Genomic DNA, 23,090 nt, shown 5'->3' with positions numbered 1-23,090 from the left:
CGGTCTGTAGGTAGGTAATGTTTGTCACCATGTCAGAGTAAAGGTCATAGTAAAAATTAACCACATTATTTCCTCCTTAAAAGGCAAGAGCTGCCTCTCATTTCTTTATGTTTTGCTGGGAAAATGAGAAAGAGGTGCAGGGATTTATTGAAACATGCAAACACACATCAAAATACAGCAGATAAGACAAAAACAGTTTGTGGAATTCTAGCAAGCTTGAAAGTCAATAATTGGCATGGCCACCTTTATTCTTCAACACAGCCTGAACTCTCCTGTGAAAGCTTTCTTATAGTTTCTTTAAGTACTCTATAGGGCTAGTTCTCCAGGCTTCTTAAAGGATATTAGAAATGTTTTTCCTTGGATGTTGGTTGCCTTTTGTTCTCTTCTTTCTCAAGATGATCCTATCACAATGATCTCAGCCTCAAATCACGGCAGAGCTGTGTTTTACAGATTCCTGTTGACACTCACCGTTGTACCTCTCTGCTGAACTGCACTGTACATACTGACAACAATTTGCACCAAGGACATGACTTTCAGATAATGTTAATCAATGCTCAACAAATTATGTGCTATTGCAACAATTTAAAATGAGTTTTCTGTTGAGTTGTCTCGTATGTGTAGACACATTATTGGTTTATCCCTCGAATTGGGTGCCTTTCATATACTTAAGCACACAGCCCCACTCCCCCCCATCATCCTGACTGACACCCCCATCACCTCTGTGGACTCATTCCGCTTCCTGGGTACCACCATCACCCAGGACCTGAAGTGGGAGCCCACCATCACCTCCGTCATTAAGAAAGCCCAGCAGAGGATGTACTTCCTGAGGCAGCTGAAGAAATTCAACCTGCCAACACGGACGATGATGCAATTCTACACTGCAATCATCGAGTCCATCCTCACCTCCTCCATCACCGTGTGGTACGCTGGAGCCACTATCAGGGACAAACAGAGACTGCAGCGTGTTGTGCGCTCTGCTGAGAAGGTGATTGGCTGCAGACTCCCATCTCTGCAGGACCTGTACACCTCCAGGACATCTGCGGCGTGCAGCTCGGATCTCAGCTGACCCTTCTCACCCTGGACACAGTCTGTTTGACCTGCTCCCCTCAGGCAGGAGGCTCCGGTCCATTCGCACCAGAACCTCTCGCCATAAGAACAGTTTCTTCCCCTCTGCTGTTGGACACATGAACAATAACCGTATGACTGTTCCCACCACTAACACATGACCCTACGCTGTGTTCACTGCATCATTCCATGTTTGGCACTGATCACCACCTGCACTCATGTATATATCATGTATATATCTATCTATTTAGCACTTTTAATTCTTATTCTCATTTTTATTTTCATGTCTATTTAAGCGTAATTTATGACAGTATGTTTGCACTGAAGCACCGCAGCAATTTCCTAATGTTGTAAACCTGCTCAACATTTGGCAATAAAACCCTTTCTGATTCTGATTCTGATTCTGATTCTGATTCTTAAATGATTCACAGATGTGAAGTGGCTTAACAAACAACAAAAAACATTGTTCTGAAAATGTATCATATGGAAAATGTTCTTTTCCTTTCTCTTCCACTTGATGTGACCCTACAGTTTGCATCGTCATCCCAGTTTACCCCTTGATCTAATGACACATTATACTAATAAGGCTATCTTAAGTCTGAAAGTGGTATTTAAGTGTCACTGATTTAATGACTTCAGTCCTTAATTGATTTAACCCTCATGTGGTGGCTGGCAGCAGGAAGGTAAATAAAGGGTTGACATACTTTATGGCTCTTGTAATAAGCCAATAGTCTTGCAGAATGCCGTCATTGGTCAGCAGAACAATAATCTGATATCCAATAAGAGGATTCAATGGCAATCAAAGTCATGTTGGAGACACTTGTTTCTCCTGAGTAGAAATTTTCAGCCTGCTATTTGCTTATGTGAATGTGTCACAGCGTTGCTGCTGATGCTTGTCTGCTGCTTTAACATTAAAACCACATGTTTTAATGTTAAGGGCATGCAACCTTGATTCACTTCACTTCTGAGGAACGCCCCCACCCCCTCCCAGTCAGGAAGTAGGCTAATGCTTAAAACCTTTATCCTCTTTTATGTATGCACTAGCCTTCCTTTGTTTCCCTTTGCTATAGGAAACCAATACAAAAACATCTCACAAATAATTTGAAGTGAACTTTTAACAACACTTCTACTAGAAATCTACAGTTTTTCCTGTATTAAAGTATTAAGTAGTGTAGTTTTATTCAGACAGCATGCAAGTAACAAAGGTATACAGTAGTATTTCCCACACATAGCCTTCAGGTATAACTTCTTGAGTAAGGGATTTCAAAACACATTTTATATAAAACGAGATGTATTCTTATTGGTCATCTGTTCAGATATTCTACACAGCCAACATCATGTCACCAGGCAGCTCAGCAGAGGATAATGGTATTTATATGTCCTGTAAGCATGCGGATCCTCTCAGTCAGCAACATTAACAGGGCCATGAGGCATCCTGCTTGTGTCCTCCACTCTTAGGTAAAGGGAGTATTAGACTCCAGTAATGCTGGTCAGTCTGGCTGCTCTGTGTGTTGTGTAGTTTTTGAGGGTGGAGCACAGGAAGATGGGGAGCACCAGGAAGGTGGACAGCATACCGAACAGGAGACAGAGTCTCTTCCCCAACTACAAAGTCACAGATTCTGATCTTAATCGAAGACCTTCTGAGATCGTTTACCCACTAGCAAAGGAAAGCTGCGTGAAAACGTGGAACTCTCTGCAGGAGCTCAGCAGGGACATCTACGACATTTATGCAGAGTATGAGGACGAAGAGGATGACAGTACTCCATACGGCTTCGCCAAGCACATTTCCCCCTCCAAGAAGAACTATGTGATCAATATTAATGTAGGAGGGAAGCCCTACAAGATAGCCTACAAGATGGCAGCGAAGTACCCCAAGACCAGGATAGGGAGACTGGCCACGTACACAGACCACAACATGAAGCTGGACCTGTGTGATGACTACATAGTGACCAGCAACGAGTACTTCTTTGACAGGGACCCAGATGTCTTTCACAGCATCTTCAACTTCTACAGGACGGGAGTGCTCTGGATCAAGGACGAGCTGTGTCCCCGCAACTTTCTGGAGGAGATCAACTACTGGGGCGTGAGGATCAAGACCACCCACCGCTGCTGCCGCATCGCCTTCGAGGAGAGGCAGGACGAGCTCAACGACCAGCTGAAAATCCAGAGGGAGCTGGAGGCAGAGATAGAGATAGAGGAGAACGAGGAGCTGTTCCACGACATGTTCATGGGCCAGATGCGGCGAGCCATCTGGAATTTGATGGAGAAGCCTTTTTCATCTGTGCAGGCCAAGCTGATGGCTGTGGCCTCCAGTTTGTTTGTCCTGATCTCCCTGGTGGCCATGACCCTCAACACGGTACAGGAGATGCAGTACAGAACTGCTTCAGGTCACCTCAGCGGCAAGACATACTGGGAGTGCGTGGAGTCCATGTGCATCACCTTCTTCACCATGGAATACCTGCTGCGTCTCATATCCACACCCGACCTCAGTTCCTTCAGCAGGAGCGTGCTCAACACCGTGGACCTAATCGCAATCCTGCCTCAGTATCTGCAGTGCATTCTGGAGATCTTTGACAGCCAGGATAATTACGTGAAGCATGAGGCTGACATGCAGGCGGTGGGGCAGGTGGGAAAGCTGGGGCAAGTGTTGAGGATCATGAGACTGATGCGGATCTTTCGGATCTTGAAGCTGGCGCGTCACTCCACGGGTCTGCGGGCGTTTGGCTTCACCCTGCGACAGTGCTACCAGCAAGTGGGCTGCCTCTTCCTCTTCATCGCCATGGGCATTTTCAGCTTTTCTGCTATGGTTTATACCGTGGAGCACGACATGCCACACACAAACTTCACCAGCATTCCTCATGCATGGTGGTGGGCAGCTGTAAGTGCATGTTTGTATTGAGGGGTATAATGAAGAATGACTACAGTATGAAGTAATAACAGAAAGGGTAGCAAATATAAACTTTATCATAAAATAAGTATTAATGCGTCCTGTCCTTGAGTAACTCGTGTCTCAGTGCAACATTATTAGATTACACTGGGCAATACCACCTTACAAAACAAATGAGGTCAGCTCTGATTAAGGACATGTCTCCCTGCGCTTCCTAGGAATTGTGTATTGAATATTTTGTGGGGCACCTTGTCAAGTTTTAGAGGGTGGAACAGCCATAACTCCAGTAGTGTCTGTGCTGGAGTTTAAGAGGTTAACATCTTGATTCACAGAGTCTGCCTGCTGCATGAATAAACCCATTAACAGATCCTTTCCCTCCCTCCCCTAAACCAGGTGGTAGAATCTTACATCTAATCCAAAGGAAAGAAACAATAATCCTCTGAATGATAGTCATGTTTATAGAATTCTGAATGCTGCTCAAGGCTACCGACTCCCATTGCATTAATGTAAATTCACATACAGTGAGTCATCGAACCACCTACTTCTAAGACATTTTACCTGCAGTCTGTTGGCAGGATACCTTATGAAAACTGAACTGGTGTCTGACAAAAGTGCTCATGGATCAAGGGGCAGTGTGGGTGCTTTCTAACTAAATGTCTGAATGTATTTACACAATACAGCCTGACAGTGAGTCTGTCAGCAGGAGGGGAAAGTAGTGAAATTCAGCAAAACTGAACCACTCTAGGGCAAGATTTATAACTACTACAAAGGTGGTTTGCTAGCCAGTGCATGTCTTGATGTACAAACAAATTGTCATGTGTCATCTCACCGTAAGTAGTCGTGTAGCAGTGATTATTATTAATATCTAATAATCAGATGTAATAAGTAGTGGCATGGTGTGTTAACGCTGCGATGGGCTGGGGACCTGTCCAGGGTGTACCCCCTCCTTTGCCCCATGGCAGATGGGATAGGCTCTAGCCTGGAAACAACCTGGAATTTGAGAAGTGGTGGAAAATAGATAGATGAACGTTTGCATTTTTTTAACATAATTATTTTTAGCATACCTACAATTTGCAGCACTGAGATATACAGAAGCATTTACAAACTCTTGTTCATGGACGCTGTACTCTAAAGAGGAGGCCAGGCTTGTTGTTAGGACGGTTAAGAGAGTTACAAAAGAAAGTTCTCTTAACACCGTCCATAAGCTGTATATAAAAGTTGGCTGTAATGTACATTCTATCTTATGGCCAACAGGGGGCATCTCCTGTTTAGAAGTGAGTGTGAATATGAGCATGCTGCTCACTTCATCTATAACCTCAGTAAACACTTTCCTGGTGGCCTCAGTCATTCGTTTGAAGGCGTATTTAATACAACATGATGGTTTAGATTACAATAGGCAGCCAAAAGCAGAGAAAGCTTTAGGTCAGTTTAGCTGGGCCCTGGCTAAACGTGCCTACTGTTTATTTCTGGGATGTTTTTTCCATCAGCACTGACCGTTTTCCTGTCTTCGCTGCAGGTCAGCATCTCCACTGTGGGCTACGGAGACGTCTATCCAGAGACCATGCTAGGCCGTATTTTTGCCTTCATCTGCATTGCTTTTGGAATCATCCTCAATGGCCTGCCCATATCTATCCTCTTCAACAAGTTCTCAGACTACTACTCCAAACTCAAGTCCAACCAGTACACCGCCTCCCTGAAGAACCGAGGGAAGGTGAAATTTGGCAAGAGGACGGTGAAAACCCTGGAACACTGCTTTGGAAACCACCAATGTCATGCACACTGATTGTTTCTTCTTTATAGAACAAACTAATATGCTTCACTGTGAAACTAGAACAGGGACAAAAGAAAAGAAAAGAAAGAAACCACTCAGCTTACTGGAGTGGGGCGCTCCAGCTAGTTGGCAGCTTTTGTGAGGGAAGCATATGGCTGTCTACACCCTCCAGACTAGTTAGCTATTAAACTGAGTTCAGAGTGAAAATCTGGCACACAGTGTGCCGAGAAGAAGGGGAAAACTGGTCCCTTTAAATTTTCTTACAGGAAATTATATTTTTATTAAGGGATATTCAAGCATTAAAAGCACAATTTAGAAATATTTGTTTCAAGAATACCACAAATGTAAACATTCTTCAAATCTATACAATATTTTGTCAACTATGCACTATATCAAAATAGAGACGAAGAGAAAGGTTTGTGGCCAACATTTATTAAATTGTGCACATCTACAGTATTTACCCTTGGTGCAAAAATGGGAATAATTCTCTCCGTAAAAGCATCTAATGTGTAAAAATATGTTTACATATGATTGTTTTATCCATGCTGTGAAGAGGTTGTTGTTTTTTTTTTACTTAAAGTCAAGTTAAAATGCATAATTTTTAAGTGAAATGTTTTAAAAGCAGTACTCTTAATTTCCCAGAGTGAAAATCTGTAATCTCATCAACATCTAAATGTTTGGATAAAGAGGTCAGAGTTCACCTGGATACCTATAGAATGAATGAAAATCCTTTTATCCTTTTCTCTCGGGCATAGGCAGGGCATAGGTCCTTAAACACATCTACAGTGTAGCTCAGTGAAATTTAGGAAGAGACGCTTTTAAGAGGCAGCTGAACAAAGTTTCCTTTCCTTTGCATCTGAAGTGCTTTAAATCAGTGTTCACACAGGTGATCTGTTTACTTGGTGAACTTTGTAGTGCAGCGCTGCTTTTCATGTGTTTGCAGTATTCGGTCATTTTGCAAATCTGCATGCAAAGCAAGTAAATCATTCCGCCAATGTACGCGGTATGATTTATTGGCTTTGAGACATATGCTGTCTCAAACACTGTTTTCAATAAATGCTGTTTTCCTCACAGAGAGAGTCTCCTCAGTGACTGATTGTAAACAATTTCATTTAAACTGCACTTTTCAAGAACAAACATCACAGGGCTTTGCAGTACAAAATAGGATACAACAGTTAAAACTACAAATGGATAAAACTAATTAAAGCAAATCTCACACATGTGGGTCTTAAAGGGGGTTTTTTTGTTAAAAAAAGAAGAAGGTCCAATTACTGGAAGCGAGTTTCACAACTTGGGAGCCACAACCTCAAAATCCCAGTCTCCTGTTGTCTTTAACCTGGATCTAGGAATATGTAAAAAGAGCTGGTCGGATTACCTCGGAGACCCAGCAGTTACATATACAGCTGTAGTCAGAAGTTCACATGTACTCAACATGAACATCATGGTAATTTTGGGCCCTTAACGATTTATTTGAACTGTTCTTTTTCCAGGTTCTAATGATTGGACAGCAAACATCTTTAACGACTTCTGGATTTTTCCTAATACACACAGGGTCAAAATATACATGCAGACTCAAATATACACACATGTTCTCTTAAATCTTTAATAATTGGTGCTGAAGGCTCCACACTGTCTTTTAACCTGACAAAGCATTTTAACTTCTTAGTGACCATAACTGACCACAACTTGTAGCTTTTCCTTGGAATTACCAACACTCAGAACAATGGGAGATTTCAAGGAACTCGGTGTCTAATCTAAGAACAGAAATTGTAGATTTACACAGGTTGGGAAGGCCTCTTTCTATATGTAGGTACATGCTGTTCAAATGTGACATCACTTTGCTAAATTCTTGAAAAAACACCTGAACTATCAACATCAGATGAGGGGAAATTGGTTAGGATTTTCAGGAACAACTCAGGAACCAGCCAGACTCAAACTGCTGGAACATGGACAGAGAGGGTGCTGACCGAGAAAGAAGCCCCTGCTTTAAAATCAACATCGAGCCAAATCGAGCCTTCTAACAAATGTTTTATGATAAGAATGAACAAATATCAAGTGATTCGGCAACAATGATAAGAGGTATGTTTGGAGGAGTAAAGGTGTGGCTGTCAAAACTAATACTGTACCAGCTGTCAAGCATGGTGGTGGTAGCATCATGTTATGGTGCTGTTTTGCTGCCAGTGGTTGTTACATTGCACAAAGTTGATGGAATAACTAAGAAGGAAGAATACCTTCAAAATCTTCACCTCAAAGCATCTAGAAGGTTGAAACTTAGACAGAGTTGGGTGTTCAAACAGGACCATGATCCCAAACCGAAATTAAAACTGGTCTAAAATGAATAAATCAAGCTAACGCTAAGCTTCTGGGATGGTTTTCCCAAAGACGACAGATTTTGTGTAACACGGGACCTTTTAGAGGACCAGGTGAGCAGCCTCACAGGAGCATTCTCAGCTATTTGCAGGTGATCCAGGAAAAGGAATAATGAATTGCAATGGTCAAGGCATGACATAACAATAGCTTGTATGATTGTCTTAGTTTGAAACAGAAACAGTTTTAAGACTTTAAAACTTTACAACTGCATACCTGATTAAAAGTTACGCCCAGATTTCTCACACCTGGGAAAACTGAACATGAAGTGTGTCCAAGGTTCTCAGCTATCCTGGGAACAAAGTTGTCAGGATCTTCAAAGATTCTTTACTGACCTCTGCAGGAAGACATTTGCTACTGCAAAATCATGTCGGTGTATATAAGTTTTTAGATCTGTGGTTGAATATTATGAAAAAGAGAAAAAAGTATTATTGACATATTTAATAATGGGCTTGGGTTTTGATTTTCCATTTAGCTCATAGACCTTATTTCTGTGGAAAACGTGGATTATGAAGTATTATTATTATTATTATTATTATTATTATTATTATTATTATTATTATTATTATTATTATTATTATTATTGCTGGATGGCAGCATCAGTAAGGGAATGAACCCAGTGTTATGTCTGTGCTTCAAGTCTGAAGAACAGTTTCTACATTATTTTCAGATGTAGACAAACTCTATGACTGAATATAGACAGATAAAAGAAGATCAGATGTTTGCATTTAATTAGAAAAACAGTCCACAGGGTGGCACAGCACTGTTACATGGAGGCATGGTTGAGGAAGTTGAGTAGTTTAGTACATATCACAGCACAAAACAGCATTTGCAATGCTAAAGACATTTCGCATCAACTTTACTTTTGTTTTATTGTATTCAGTACAGAGTTGATTGCTTTTTATAGTTTTTCTCTTCAAATATTTTTATTGTGAAGCACAAATAACAATCACAAATTGTCCCATAGACTGACATTGCTTCCTTTTTACAGTTTTGGCATCAAGAAAAGGGGAAAAACAAAGCGAACAACAACAACAACAACAACAACAACAACAACAACAACAAAAAAACAAACAAAAACAAACCCAAACTCTTTTTATAGTTTTTATCAACTACACTCTTCAAAAGACTTAAACACATTCGGTCTAAATGAGAAAAAGACATGCTCATATCTGTACAGTTATGGACAGGTTGATGTGTTTGGAACAAGTAGATGGGCTAGTCCATTTTGCTGAATTTTCATTGCAGTAGCTCAAAAATAGTGAATACGTGAAAATGTCGGGGCATGTTCCTAATGCGATGACGGATGGTGTCCTGGGGGATCTCCATCCAGATCTGGACAAGGGGATCACTGAGCTCTTGGACAGCCTGAGCTGCAGCCTAGATCAGGCGTGGGGAACTCCAGGCCTCAAGGCTGAAGAGGACCACTTGTTCCAGAAGGTGGCAGCAGTTCACCAGCGGCAGAAAGACCTAAAGAAGAAGACACCTCTGCTCTTCCTCCTGCTGGTGTTAAAGTGACCTCTGCTGTTAATCGTAAGCCTGCCGTGAAACTATGGTTCCTCCGGTTGCAGTGTCACCTCTGATTAAGGTTTGCATTGACACACATTTTGTTATAAAACTAGTGTTTTATAGTCTGACGGCACAAACCGCTGTCTTTTAGGCTGCTAGTTAGCTACCGAGAACACGCTAACCTGCTAACGTTTAGCAGGGGCATGCTAGCTGTCAGCTGTGTCACTAAAACTATGAATGAGCAGCTGCAGCCTGAGTTGTATTGTTGTTTGATTGTGCCGTACAGCTCAGCTTGCACTGACCGTACATGTGTGCGGGAGAACAGTGCCTGTTACGGAACATCACGCTTGATTTGACTGATAGTTAAAACAAGCTGCCTTCATTTAAACGCCGCAGCGCTAACTGGCTGGTAAAGTGGAGTCACCGGAAATAACTAATGACTAATTCTAAAAATGTGTTGTTTTTGTATTTGTCTCTGCATCAAACAAGTTTAGCTGCTGTTCGCCTTCTACTTCAGTTGTCAGCTGTCAGAAAACTCTTGTTTTGGAGCGAAGCTGTTGCCCCCTACTGGTCATACTGTGAATGACAGGTGGATAAGGTTACTGTAGACTAGATATGTTTTTTACTGGAACAGTTACTCTTTGTGCCCTGTCGTTAATGCCCTTTAAATCCTCAGTCAAATGTGGCTTTTGTACTAATGAAAGCTCATCAGGTGTAGCGGCTGGTGTTAGAAAATACAGCCTCAAAATGATAAATACTTTAATCCCACAAGGGAAGTTTTGTGTTACAGCAGCAGGATAAAGAATACAAATAGTACAGTCTTTAATAAACATTGAGCAAACAACAAAGTTAAACTAAAAATGCTGCAGGCGCCTACTAACGGCATTATTCTATGAGAATGCAAAAATGTGTATATATACTACAGACTGACACTGTGTAAGACAATAATGAATATTGCATTCATAAATAATATATACACTATAAATCTACAAAACAAAAAGCTGTGTGACGGTATAATACACAATATCAGAATATTTCAATAAATTTGCCATAACTGAAATGTGAATCTATTAACCAGCTGCTTACAGCCTTGTTTTTCCACCATGTGATCACATCAGTCATTTCCATCCACGTTTGCCCTTCCTGTCATATGGAGTGCAGTCAGCGAGTTCCCCAGCGATGCTCAGTGGAGTCATTTTACATTTGGGTCACACAACACCAGCTGCTAGTATCTCCCTCTTTATGGCAAGGTTTTACTCGGTGGTGTGTTTTTGCCTCAAGTTGTGAAACACCTTTTGTTGTTTCCACTTTTACTGGGAACATTTTTCCTCCTGTGTTTTGTTGGAGGATTTTTGAAGTAGCTCGCTTTTTAGGTACCAAATGGTCATCAGAGGCTGATGGATGGCTCTCACTGTCAGACATAAATCATTTATCATTTACAATTATATCGTGTTTTTTCTTTTGCATCTCAGCCGGCTCATTATGGAGTTTTTGACACTAACATGTACACATTTTCTATTGCAGACAGCCAGGTACTCAGCTTTGATTGCTGGGATCATATATGGCAAAAGGAGATATGGTAAGTTGTTACTAGAACTGTCCTTTACTGCAGCTGTGTAGTGTAATGAGGTCAAACACTTCCATTCATTGGGCAGAGCTTCTTATATACTACGTGCTGTGTAAGACAATAGTTGTATCTCATAAATCAGGAAACTGCGTGTCTTTTTCTTCCACCTCAGCTTAATAAATGTTCTGATTTGCTCAGATCACCTGAAGCCTATTGCAGCGGAAGAGAGGAGGATTGAGGAGGAGGAGAAGAAGGTCCGTGAAGAGCAGGAGCGCATCGCCAAGCAGCTAGCAGAAGGTACCTTGTTCACGCAGACATACTGTACAGCTCACATGTGGACGTCTCAATCACGACTGCATTGTCAAATCTCATATTTTGCTCTCGTCCTCACAGCAAATGAAGACAGCATTCTGAAGTAAAGCGTTGGAGTGCTGTTCCAGGATGTCCACGTCCACGTGCAATTTCCATCCTCTTCCACTCTTTCTGGAGTAGCTATGGCAAAATGGGGTCACTGCCACTCAAAAACACTCCTATTTTGTGGACATGTTCACCGCTACCTTTGATAATACAGCAGCCCTTTGGTTTTCCAGATATTGTGATTTAATGTTAATCATGGATTATTGAGTAAAGCTTTTGAACTCTTAATGCCATATATGCACTGTGGTCTTTGTTCTCCTTCAGTCAACTGAATTCCCGATTGCTTTTTCATATTAAATGTAGAAATATATCATTATTTACAGTTACCTTTTTTTGGGGTTTTACTGCCAACAACTTTTTGGATCACTGGTTTCCATTTACAACATCGACTTAAAATTTGCACAGTTGTCTGGGAACCATTTATGAAGGGGTGCTGGTTAGTTTAGTAAACCTCTCATTTCTTCTTCAGAAATGCTGATGAAACACGGAGCGCATTGATTAATTTTTTTCCTCCACTTTCGTGCACCTCCGTAATGCTGCTCTGTGTAAGTTGATGATGAAAGCACTGTTCCCTCCAACCTCACTCCAAGAGCACAGGTTGTCAATACCCAATTTATACAAATCCTGTTCAATCCAAGGAGCTTTTGAGGTATTATGTCCACTTTCTCCAGCCTTCACTTTAAGCTTTTCAATAAAGACATAAGTATAACTCTGTGTGCGTGTGTGTGAACCACATTTCTTTAAAATAATTTAACAGGTGTTGACACGTCTGCCTGTGAATGTCTCCATCATGGTGGGTTATGATATGAGTTCTGAAACTTTACGGGTGTCGTGGTGAAATCGCAGTGATCGCTCGAGGTCTGAGAACTAACTGGCAACATGGCTGAGGTGATCTGTAGTTTTTGTTACAGTGGAATGACTTATCCTCTTAAATCCTTCTGCCAGGCATTCACAATCTTTTCTTTGAAAGCCTGAAAGAGCCTTTTAGATGTTGGCACGGTGACATGCCACCAGGCCCTTGATGTCAGTTTTAAATAAGACAGCCTGGAACACTTTATTATAATTTTATAGATTTAAAGGTAAAAATGTACTTATTTTGTGGCTGATCTTTAATTTAGATTTACTTATATAAATGCATAAATATGACTCCAAAGTTTGAGTCATATGCTCTTTGTTTGAGATTCACGTCTGTCACTCTGCTCAGTCCTGCTGTATTTCTGAACCTGTGGAAAAGTTCATACTTATTGTCTAAACTTCCCATTTAATTAAGATTACAGTTCATGTGGAAATTCATTTTCACTTTTAGTGTGACCCACATTGGTTGGGTGTTAAAACAATTTTAACAGCCTCTTACTTTTGGTTTAATTGCATCGCCTAAAAATAATTTCTATTGTTTCCAAAGTCCAGAGTTATGTCATTAATTATTTTCACTAATGCACAAAAAGATAGTTTTGTAAAATGAAAATTTAATTGGGAGAAAAGTGAATGGCTAGTTGAGTATCAAAATAGTTACTGCAGCCTATGATTAAATAAGACGGATGCATATATTTCTACACTCAGCTGCTTGTTATACAACTTGAACCAGTCATCAACCTGACATGGCTCTGGTCCAGATCTGATCAACCTGAGCTCCCTTCCAGTTAAGCAAGTGCACGTCTGTAACAGGATCATTTAAACCTGTCGTTTGTTTTCAGATTAGAGATGCAGAGTTAACGCTGCTGACACGTGACTGGTCACAGCAGTGTCGAAGATTTGACTGCATTTAAAAAGGTGAGGACGTTGGGCACAAAGCTCTTATGTAATATCTTCAGGACAGGTTATTGTTAGAACGACAACAATGACAGGGCTGCCAGAAAAATGCAGCCGGATTTACCGACACACTACTCGTCTTAAATTGGCTTCCTTACCTTACAAAAATATCTCCCAAGAGCTGTTAGAGGGATTACAGTGATCTGGTTACGTTTGGATTCTGGGACACAAAAACTGAAAAAAACAAAACAGTTGCTCGACATTTGACTCCAAAATTTGTAAAATCAAAAGAAGAGCTTTTCTTTATCCTTTTTTCTTCTAAATAAACCATGTAGACGATATATAATATCGTAAAGTGAGCGCTTTTGGAATATAACTTCACTTCACCTTGATACCTGTAAAACAGAAGCTTGTGCATTTTTAGACCTCTGCACATGCAGGATGCATAAGTGGTGTAAACTTTCTATAATGCAGCTCAGCTGTTTCCTGTGTGACACATTGCAGGGCGAAGCTGAAGAAGAGACAGATTACTTAACCAAGTAAGTGGCAGCAGCCGGGAACACCTGAGCCTGTGCTGACCTAACATGACCCAACATCCAGTACATATATATAATTTTTTCTTTTTTTGCAGTTTTACCAGTTGTACATTTGTACTGTTTGTTGAAGGTGGAAAACAGATTTTTGATTTCTTTTCACTGGTTGTTAAAGTTTAAGAATTCACAAAATACATAATTTTAGGTTAAAACATCCCGAATAAAACATAACAGGCAAAAAGGCTAAAGAGACGGAGCAGTAATGCTTAATCTACAAATAGACTTGGCAGAACAAAACACTAAGTTAATTAGTGCAGTGATTTGTTTTATTGTGTTAAATTAATATTAATAATGATAACAGAAAGCATTAATGCTCTTGGAAAAACTGTCCCTGTTCAGGGTTTTGGGAATGTTTTGAACACATTTAAAGGAAACACAGATGCAGTAGAAAGACAGAATCTCTCTTGAACCCTGCATCTTTCTCAGGCTGGGTAAATCTGTACACTTTATACATTTTCATGTATCCTCAGGGCTAAAAATACATTTGCCTGCTCATGTAAACACCTTTGCTGTGCATACGTGACCTGCGGCTCAGCCAGCCTTATCCTGCCGGGCATCTGCTATCTTGTATTCCATTATGTAGCCCTGCACTGAATTACATAAAGCCTGCTGAATCTGGGGGTTCATCAGCTTACGCCGGCGGATTTTGTTAACTGGATAAGCCGTAGATTTAAAATCTGAAAATAAGCAGCGAGCCTGTCTGTGCGTCGGGTATAAAAGGCTCACACAGCGTCTTCTCACCACAGTTCACTGCAACAACTCTGCACTGAAAACGTCTTGTGGCTTCTTCATTCCCTACTTCAGGTAAGGAGATGCTGCTTTTAAGGGACTTGCTCAAATTTTTACAAATAAATATGGAGCTCAAAGAACAACCCTTTCTTGTTCTTAGACCATTTATGAGGATTTTAGTGTCAAAATGATTTAGGAATGCTGACTTTACACCTTTATATAAACAAATCATAATACAGTGTTAATTTGGGTTTTGCGTTAGGATGAATTTTCAAATCTTTGCTCTGGTGATGATGCTCCTGGCCTGTGTGGAGCACAGCCTGGCCTCCTGTGTGGTGGACAGCTTCACAGTCAAACAGGACTTTGACCCCAAAAGAGTGAGTACGCAAATGTGTCTTTTAAGGATTCTTCTTAACCCTTTCATTACAAGATCAAAAATTGAAATATATTCTAAGACTTTTTCTGTGTATTTTTGAACTTTCTGTAATCTGAATTAGCTTGACTGTATTTATAGTAACACTGGTGTATAATAAGTAGTTAAAAAAAATAACCAAAACAGGAACAAAATGATCAATGTGGCTCATGAACCAGAACATCATCAGCATACAATCACACATATGAACTATGTGCTACTTACTGTGATATTCACACATTTCAGTGTGTATATCCATACTATAGACATGCCAATCAAAATAAAGCTCATCTTCGCCCTTTCTTCCCTACAACAGTACGCAGGGAAGTGGTACGCTCTGCAGAAGAAAGATCCTGAGGGTTTGTTCCTGCAGGACAACATCTCTGCTGAGTACGCGGTTGGCAATGATGGCTCCATGGTGGCCTCCTCCAGAGGCAGAGTCACTCTCTTTGGGTGGGTATTTGCAACATACTTGGTAGCAGCTTCAATGTGAGGTCATGAATACGCTTGCATTTGCTGCATATTTTCTCTCCTCTGTATTCAGGTTCTGGGTTGTCTGTGCTGACATGGCTGCTCAGTACACAGTCCCTGACCCTGGCAACCCTGGTAAAATGTTTATGGACTACCAGGGCCTGGCCAGTTACCTGTCCAGTGGCGGTAAGCCTGCTCATCATGTTCTCTTTGTCACTCTGTCTTTCCTTCGTGGAGCTGGGACTAATTTCTCATTCCTGACTTCTAGGTGACAACTACTGGGTCATTGATACAGACTATGACAACTATGCCATCACCTATGCCTGCCGCACCCTGAAGGATGACGGAACCTGCGAGGATGGCTATGCTCTAGTCTTCTCCCGCAACCCCCGTGGCCTCCCCCCTGCCATCCAGAGAGTGGTCCGCCAGAAGCAGGAGGAAATCTGCATGGCCGGACAGTTCCAGCCTGTGCTGCAGTCCGGTATGTAAAACAAGGACTTGTGTTGAGGATTGTTTAGCTTAAGCTCTGATGCAGAGAAAGAATTTTAAGACTTAATCTGACACTTGTTCCTCCTCTCTGTTTTCAACAGGAGCTTGCTAAACAAATGCTCATCTGGGGCATGTTGAGCAACCCTACATTAAAGTGGATCCAAGAGAATAAGCCTGTCACATTCCAACTACGTGACCAACATCAGATAAATCCAATCCATAACCCTGTGAAAACTTTAAACCTGCCACGACAAAAATACAATTTAAATCCACTGGAAACTATTAGCGATGGAGTGGATATCATCAAATAACCAGCTGTATCAAACTGTCACACTGGTGGGTAACATCTGCACTGTGCCATTCTGCATCGGTGACAATAAATTTTGTAAAGAAACTTGTGGTGGCTTTTTATTTCCCCTTAACTGCACTTCATATCTACTGTTCACTTATTTATCCAAATCTACAAACTTAAAAACATACAACAACTTCATAAATAAATGTATGAGTGATGATAATGCTTTCTAATTCACGTTTATTCACGTTTATTCACGTTTATTCACTCTTTTGAAGTGATTCGCTTGAAAAATTAGAAACCTAAAATTTTGAAGTCACAGAGGATGTTTCCTCCAAGGCAGAGGAGAAAGAAAGAAAAGGATGTGTTTAAAGAAAAGTCCTAAAACTTGTGCTTATCTCATCTGAGCCTTAATCAAATCAGCAAAGATGTACAGGAAAGAGTTTCAAACACCAACCAGGCAGAAATAGAACAACATTGTGGTCCCACGACTTCCCCCTGCACTTCAGATGTAGCAACACCCTCAGACAGAAACTGGTTCATCTCAATGCACTCCCAAACACAAGCTGAATAACACAATGTATGTTGTGCGGCGCGGTGAGTAGTGCTCGGACTCTGAATAGGAGAAACCAAACAGCCACCGTAGAAGAGCCACCTCAACATGACAACATCTGCACCTGAACGATAAAGGTCACTCTTTCAAGGATGCAAATGTCCACACCTTGGACCGAGAATACAGATGTTTTCAAAGAGCAGTAAAGGAGACGATCTGTGTCCACCATCTTTGACCAGACACCGGATATTAGAAACCAACAATGCAGTCTAGAGATCCCAAGCGTCTCAAACCTCACTTACACCTTGCCTCAGGTGACCTCAACGTGATGGGGTGGGGCGAGGATTCAGTAATTTCACACCTTGAGTCACATGATTACAGCTGACCACATACAATGCTTTATTAAATACAAAATCCACCAATCCAAAAATTTACATTATATAAAACAATAACAAAACACAACATAATAGCCAGCAGACCAGATCTCGGACTAATGCTCCTCTGAATATCTCTCTGGCAGCGAGTACTCGCCGGGCCTTCCCCAGTAGTCCACAGCTCGAACTCTGTACAGACCACTAACCTCCTGGTCCACTACAGAACACAACAGAGAGCATGATATTATTTCTCTGTACAGTCAGACTCTAAAGGTCTCAGGTTTAGATGAATTTAGTGTGAATTCTTACCTGGTGAATAAACATAAGAAGTAAAAATAGTGTTCTGGGTGCTGATTTTGCCGAATGCCTTGCCGCCTGTGGATAATTCCACTTCATATGTTTTGATGCATCTGCAAAGCATAACATAATAAAAGTGGTATTAGCCTTACTAATGTTGTCCAACCTTTAAAGGATAAAGATGCATATAATACATTTTAAAGCAGAGTGAAATGAAATGTTTTGGATGAGAAACACCTACTTTGAATTGACACAGTGGTCAGACCAGATAATAAGGACTTGACCTTTAGTGATCCTAATGAAGCGTAACCCGTTGACCTGAAGAAGGTCAAATATAACGCAGTGTGAAAATATAAATCTGTGATTAATTTTATAGACAACAGAGCATTTAAAAACATACATTTATTACAAATTTAGCAAATAGACCTACTCATAAAAACTCGCCTTGGCTCTATAGACTTCTTTCTAGCTTAAAATTAAAAATATAATTAATTAAAATATTTTAAAGCAGCTTCAGCTTTCTTACTATTTTCTAATATTGTCTTTCAGACTCATTTATGACACGAGTGTAATATGAGATATTTTATCTATACACCATTGTGTTGTGTTGGTACTAACCTGGTCTGGCACAGCTTTCGGCCGAGCACAGACGTGGATGAGGAGGACGGAGGGCACCGGCAATTTGGCTTTCAGAATCAGACTGTCTCCTGCAGGAACGTCCAAGGGTCCGTCAGTGTGGGGGCCCTGAGACAATGACACATCAGGTCAACGCGTGTCTCAGTGCACTTGAGAGAGCAGGAAAAGGTCAAAGTAATCTGTCAAATCAGTTCAAGTCTTAAAGACTCACAAAAAAATAATCCCACAGGCATCAACTAGATAACAAAAATGATGAGAGTTCATACTGGGAGGAAATCCATGCTCTCACAGTGTGGTGTGCAGAAAACTTCATCAAAAAAATAAAAATAAAGGCAGAGAAGCCTGTTTAACTCGGTGGAGCTGGGGTGCAGATTTAGGAATGAGGGAATCATTGCACGGCGTAAAGTGTGCCACAGCCTTCGAGGCTCTTTCATGCCTGTCACGTGTGCTCACTGACAACCTGCTCTCTTCTGTAAAGAGAAAAGGGCACCAGTAGCTGTTCTGCTGATCTCTCGGGAACGCCAATCAAGCCGCACGGGGCTGTGACCATAGATGCCGCTAAAGAATATCAGGACCACATGCAATCCTGATGAAGTCCAATTTTGGCAGTATGCTCAGAAATGGACATTAACAACTCGCTCAAGGTAATTTTTTTAACTGACATGTGGTGATGATCAAGTCTTCCCCTAATTTTCTCTGAGTAGTGTATCAAATAGGATAGATAACTTTTAGCTTTCGTGTTTTGCTGTACACTGAAAAACATACAATTATAATTGCAGAAAACTAGAATATATACTGTCCAGCCGTCCTGTTTACCTCCACACTCCTGAGGCGTCTGAACTGCTCTGCTGTGGGGTAGTCAGGGCTCCCCATGTTCTGCCACAGCTCGTAAGGGTTGGTTACATTATTGTCCAAGTAATATGTGACATACATTAGACCTGGATAACAAACAGATAGCAAAGAGGAGTAAAATTAACCAAACAGTCTTACAGAAATCATCACAGATAAACAGAAACACTCCAAATCCCTTGACAGCGTTACCGTTTTGTGCAGGCAGTCCTTTCAGTGAGACAGTGACATCGTCGGTGATGGTAGAGGTGCTGTTGTCCTCACTGTTGTACACCAACACTGCTGCCTGCCAGCTGTCTGAGCCACCGGGCATTACGGGTTTGTGGCTACTGGCGAGAACTCCCAGTGTGCCGTTGTGGCCTCCTGATGAGTTCACAACCTGAGCCAGAAGCTGGGTCTCTCCTAAAATTTGAATCACAGGGACACAAACGAATTAAATCATGTTTAAACGATTCATCCCCTTTTCCCCCCGAGGGAACATGTGTTCTAGGGTAAAGATGTCACCTAGCAAAGCCAGCAGGGCCATGACTGTGAGGACGGGCTTCCTGATGAGTTGAACATGAGGCGGCTGAGTGTTGTTGACCTGGAAGCGGGCGGTCAATGTGCGCTGGGTGAAGGGGTGTGGGTGGTAGCTGAGGAAGGCATTGTCGTTGCTCAGCAGGGTGTAGTTGATGGTGCTGTTTGGGTTTGCCATCAACATATCCTGGTGCTGGTTTATAACCTTTTGAAGGTGGACAGCAGAGGATTTGATCAGGGTGATTTAACTGGCAGAGAGAAGCTCCTCGTAACACACCGACAACAAATTCGTTCTTTTATCCCATACCCACATTCATGGTCTGATGAATACATTTTATGAAGTTGTCGGGGTCATTTCTATGGGAAGAAGATCATACACAAAATATGGGGGCATTTGCTAATCTCTCCATTACCGATTAAAGTTTGATGTCCGGCAATTTAGAGCTGCCGTGCTCACATCAGCTATTTGGTACGGTCCTTTTCTGGTCTAAATGAAAGATACTGTTCTAGACTGGACACTTCTAACAAACATAAATTCCCACGTGAAATATTTTTTTCCACCCATGCTGTTCATTTAGATGTCTTCGCCTCACCTTTACCACCATTGCAGCATAGGTCACATCAGCCCTCCACTCCTGAGGCCTGGACCACCCTACCAGAGGATCAGCCTCGTCATTGTAAACAGGCAAGCTGCGAAACTTAAGGAAACGCTCTTGGATCTCTCCTACAGTCTTGATCTCCTGCTGGAGGATGGGGAAGGAGTAGCCTCCTCCCTGTAAGATCGAAAACAGGAAGTCAGCCTGGAATTAAGCAAGTTTGTGTAGTAATAACTATAGTTTTTCCTAAAACAGCTGAGTCTATGAACATAATGATAATTATATTTTTCTGGCAACTATAAGCACAAATCTAGAGCATAATCAAGACTGCTTTCATTTTCTATTTGCTAAGAAAAGAAAACACCTTTTTGTGCAGGGCTATATAGTCCAGTCTGACCCCAGTCTCTCCAGTGAAGTAGTTGGTGCCGTTGTAGCAGTGCTGCAGCATGGCCCAGCAGTACGGGGAGTGTGGATGGGGGTGACAAGAGTCTCCTGGACCTCCAAACCTCAGGAGTGTACTGGCAGCACGCAGACCCTCAGAACAGGCGTCATAGTAGTTTAGAAACCCTTGAGAAAAAAATGATAATCCACAGCACAGCACTGTCATACGGTCTGGCGAGAACATTTGAATTTCCACAAATTTATAAAAGAAGCTCCAGAAGAATTGGTTTAGTGCTTTTAGGCAAAAGCAGCTCTTGGAACATAACTGCATAACTTCATATAATGTGTGTGCCCGTTTACATTCACATTAAATAACACTATTATAAACACAAGAGAAAATAAGTAGGGAGGGACCCCAGACTTACCTTTCATCAATGGTAACAGTTTACAAACACACACACACACACACACACACACACACACACACACACACACACACACACACACACACAAGCCATGCACAATGTCTCACAGGTTTACCTTGAATTGAGACAGTAACATTATCAAAGTCATGGTTGTTGGGCTCATTCCATGTTTCAAAGTTCCATCGAGAAACACTTCCCAGGCCATATTTGTCTGAAATTTACAACAAGCAACGACAGTCATCACAAAACGCATGAGCAGGGTGACACAGTGCAGATTAAGCCATTTAGTTTCAGCTAAATCACATGTTTACATGCCCGCCACAGTACATTTTCTGACTGATTTCTGAATACTTCAATTGGGACCATTTTAGTCAAAAAATGACTGTTATTCATTATTTTAATGCATAGTAATTTGTTATGGCTCTCCTATTGGACTTCACTGTTCTTCACTGTCGTCCTTTTTAATATTCTTATTGATTATGCAAAAAAAGTATGAAACAAAAAACTAAACTCTAACGATGTCTGCTTCAACTCACTCACCAATGTACCTCTTGGCTATGAGATAAACCAGATTTCTCCACTCGACCACTTGTGATTTATCCTCAAAATCAGTGAAGTAATTAGAGACACTTCCCATCAGTTCAAATCCTGCAACAGAGAACAGGAAAATCCAATTACGTTTTCTGATACACAAATTTCTGATGTTTAGCTAACAAATTAACTAAATGGTAAATGGACTTACATAGCACTTTTCTACCCTCCTGGAGCACCCAAAGCACTTTATACAACATGCCACATGCACCCATTCATACAAGCACTTTCTTCGGTGCTTCCTAACCTCCTAGAACCTGGCGTCCACATATTTGGACATCACATTTTGGGTTGTCTAGACCAAAATACACAATTTTGCAATACAAGGGCCTGATAACCACGTACGAGGACACCATACTGCCACTCTCCTATCAAAATTTAAAACAAATGTCCTGATATGTGGATCTAATTTTTCTCAGAAACAAAAATCAGGTAAAAAAAAAAAAATCAGGTAATTCTTTGTTTTTACATTAATCAGGTCCCTATCAGCCCAAATAGCAAACAGAAGTTAAAAATGCATGCCATGAAAGAGTTTGGGTCTTGGGAGGTTAAGCTAACATTCACATAAATTCATACGCCAATGAATGCATCGGAGAGCACCTTAGGGTTAGTATCTTGCCCAAGGATATTTAGCCTGCAGACAAGGGCAGCCAGGGATCAAACCACTAACCTTCCAATCAGTAGATGACCTGCTCTATCTCCTGAGCTACAGCCACCCCAAGCAGGCTAGGCTAGGCAAGGCTTTAGATTTTGTTGCAAGAGAATGCTGTCATCTGACCTACTTCAAAATTGGCTGAGGTATTACTCGAGTAATAATAATAATAATGGACTGCATATAGCGCTTTTCGAGATCCTCAAAGCGCTTTACACTATTCATTCACTCTCACATTCACACACTGGTGGAGGCAGCTACCGTTGTAGCCACAGCTGGCCCTGGGGCAGACTGACAGAAGCGAGGCTGCCATATTGCGCCATCGGCCCATCACCAGTAGGCGGTAGGTGAAGTGTCTTGCCCAAGGACACAACGACCAAGACTGTCCGAGCCAGGGCTCAAACCGGCAACCTTCCGATTACAAGACAAACTGCCAACTCTTGAGCCACGATCGTGCCAAGATCGTGGCTCAAGAGTTGGCAGTTTGTCTTTAGAAAGGAAATACCTTTTTCTTAACTTATTATATCAATAACTAAGTCCCCGGGGGCATTTGGTTAAAAAAAACAAAACCAAAAACCCAACAATCTTAAATGTGTTCAATACCCACACTCGAGGGATGTTAAAAATCATGTTTTGGATGATAATCCAAGACTGAAACCTTAAGGATTGCAACATTAACAGCAAGACAAGATTTTATCCCAGAGCTGTAAAAGCATTAAATGCTGCATTGTCCACATGATTGTGCTGTGTGCAATGGAGGGTTTTGCAGTTTAGGTGAATGGAGAAAAGTTGTTTTTTTTTTCATCTCTTATATAGTTTTATGCAATTTACAGATTTAGTTTTATGACTGTTGTGAGTGATCTCTGCACTATAGACATTGCACTTATTAACTGCACATGTTA

At 41.3% G+C, this 23,090-nt stretch overlaps 3 protein-coding genes across 5 annotated transcripts in view; 2 read left to right on the top strand and 1 right to left on the bottom strand.

Annotated features, from left to right (window-relative positions):
- Window positions 1-2,464: 2,464 nt before the first annotated feature.
- Window positions 2,465-6,796, top strand: LOC102290123 (potassium voltage-gated channel subfamily V member 2). The gene is made up of 2 exons (XM_005933308.2): window positions 2,465-3,943; window positions 5,469-6,796. The coding sequence occupies exons 1-2, from the start codon at window positions 2,609-2,611 to the stop codon at window positions 5,733-5,735; spliced, it is 1,602 nt and encodes a 533-aa protein (XP_005933370.1). The 5' UTR covers window positions 2,465-2,608; the 3' UTR covers window positions 5,736-6,796.
- Window positions 6,797-11,921: 5,125 nt separating this feature from the next.
- Window positions 11,922-23,090, bottom strand: part of idua (alpha-L-iduronidase) — a 13,228-nt gene continuing 2,059 nt past the window's right edge. For all 3 annotated transcript variants that reach the window (XM_005933310.3, XM_042225283.1, XM_014337105.2), the window contains 11 exons: window positions 21,486-21,593; window positions 21,061-21,156; window positions 20,504-20,706; window positions 20,137-20,316; window positions 19,532-19,748; window positions 19,220-19,429; window positions 18,995-19,116; window positions 18,161-18,286; window positions 17,784-17,860; window positions 17,555-17,655; window positions 11,922-17,462 (listed from right to left, as the gene is read on the bottom strand). In XM_005933310.3, coding sequence (XP_005933372.1) covers window positions 17,362-17,462; window positions 17,555-17,655; window positions 17,784-17,860; window positions 18,161-18,286; window positions 18,995-19,116; window positions 19,220-19,429; window positions 19,532-19,748; window positions 20,137-20,316; window positions 20,504-20,706; window positions 21,061-21,156; window positions 21,486-21,593 — 1,541 coding nt within the window. In that variant the 3' untranslated portion in view covers window positions 11,922-17,361. The remainder of the gene's footprint in view (window positions 17,463-17,554; window positions 17,656-17,783; window positions 17,861-18,160; window positions 18,287-18,994; window positions 19,117-19,219; window positions 19,430-19,531; window positions 19,749-20,136; window positions 20,317-20,503; window positions 20,707-21,060; window positions 21,157-21,485; window positions 21,594-23,090) is intronic.
- LOC102290625 (purpurin) lies at window positions 14,599-16,420 on the top strand. Its single transcript, XM_005933309.3, has 6 exons — window positions 14,599-14,729; window positions 14,917-15,031; window positions 15,383-15,519; window positions 15,611-15,723; window positions 15,806-16,018; window positions 16,128-16,420. The coding sequence occupies exons 2-6, from the start codon at window positions 14,918-14,920 to the stop codon at window positions 16,136-16,138; spliced, it is 588 nt and encodes a 195-aa protein (XP_005933371.1). The 5' UTR covers window positions 14,599-14,729; window position 14,917; the 3' UTR covers window positions 16,139-16,420.

This window comes from Haplochromis burtoni, unplaced genomic scaffold (genome assembly GCF_018398535.1).
Source record: "Haplochromis burtoni strain Fernald_Lab_line unplaced genomic scaffold, NCSU_Asbu1 Contig_166, whole genome shotgun sequence".
Lineage (NCBI taxonomy): Eukaryota > Metazoa > Chordata > Actinopteri > Cichliformes > Cichlidae > Haplochromis > Haplochromis burtoni.
The sequence above is the reverse complement of the archived record's forward strand: the minus strand, read 5'-3'. Positions and strand labels throughout refer to the sequence as shown.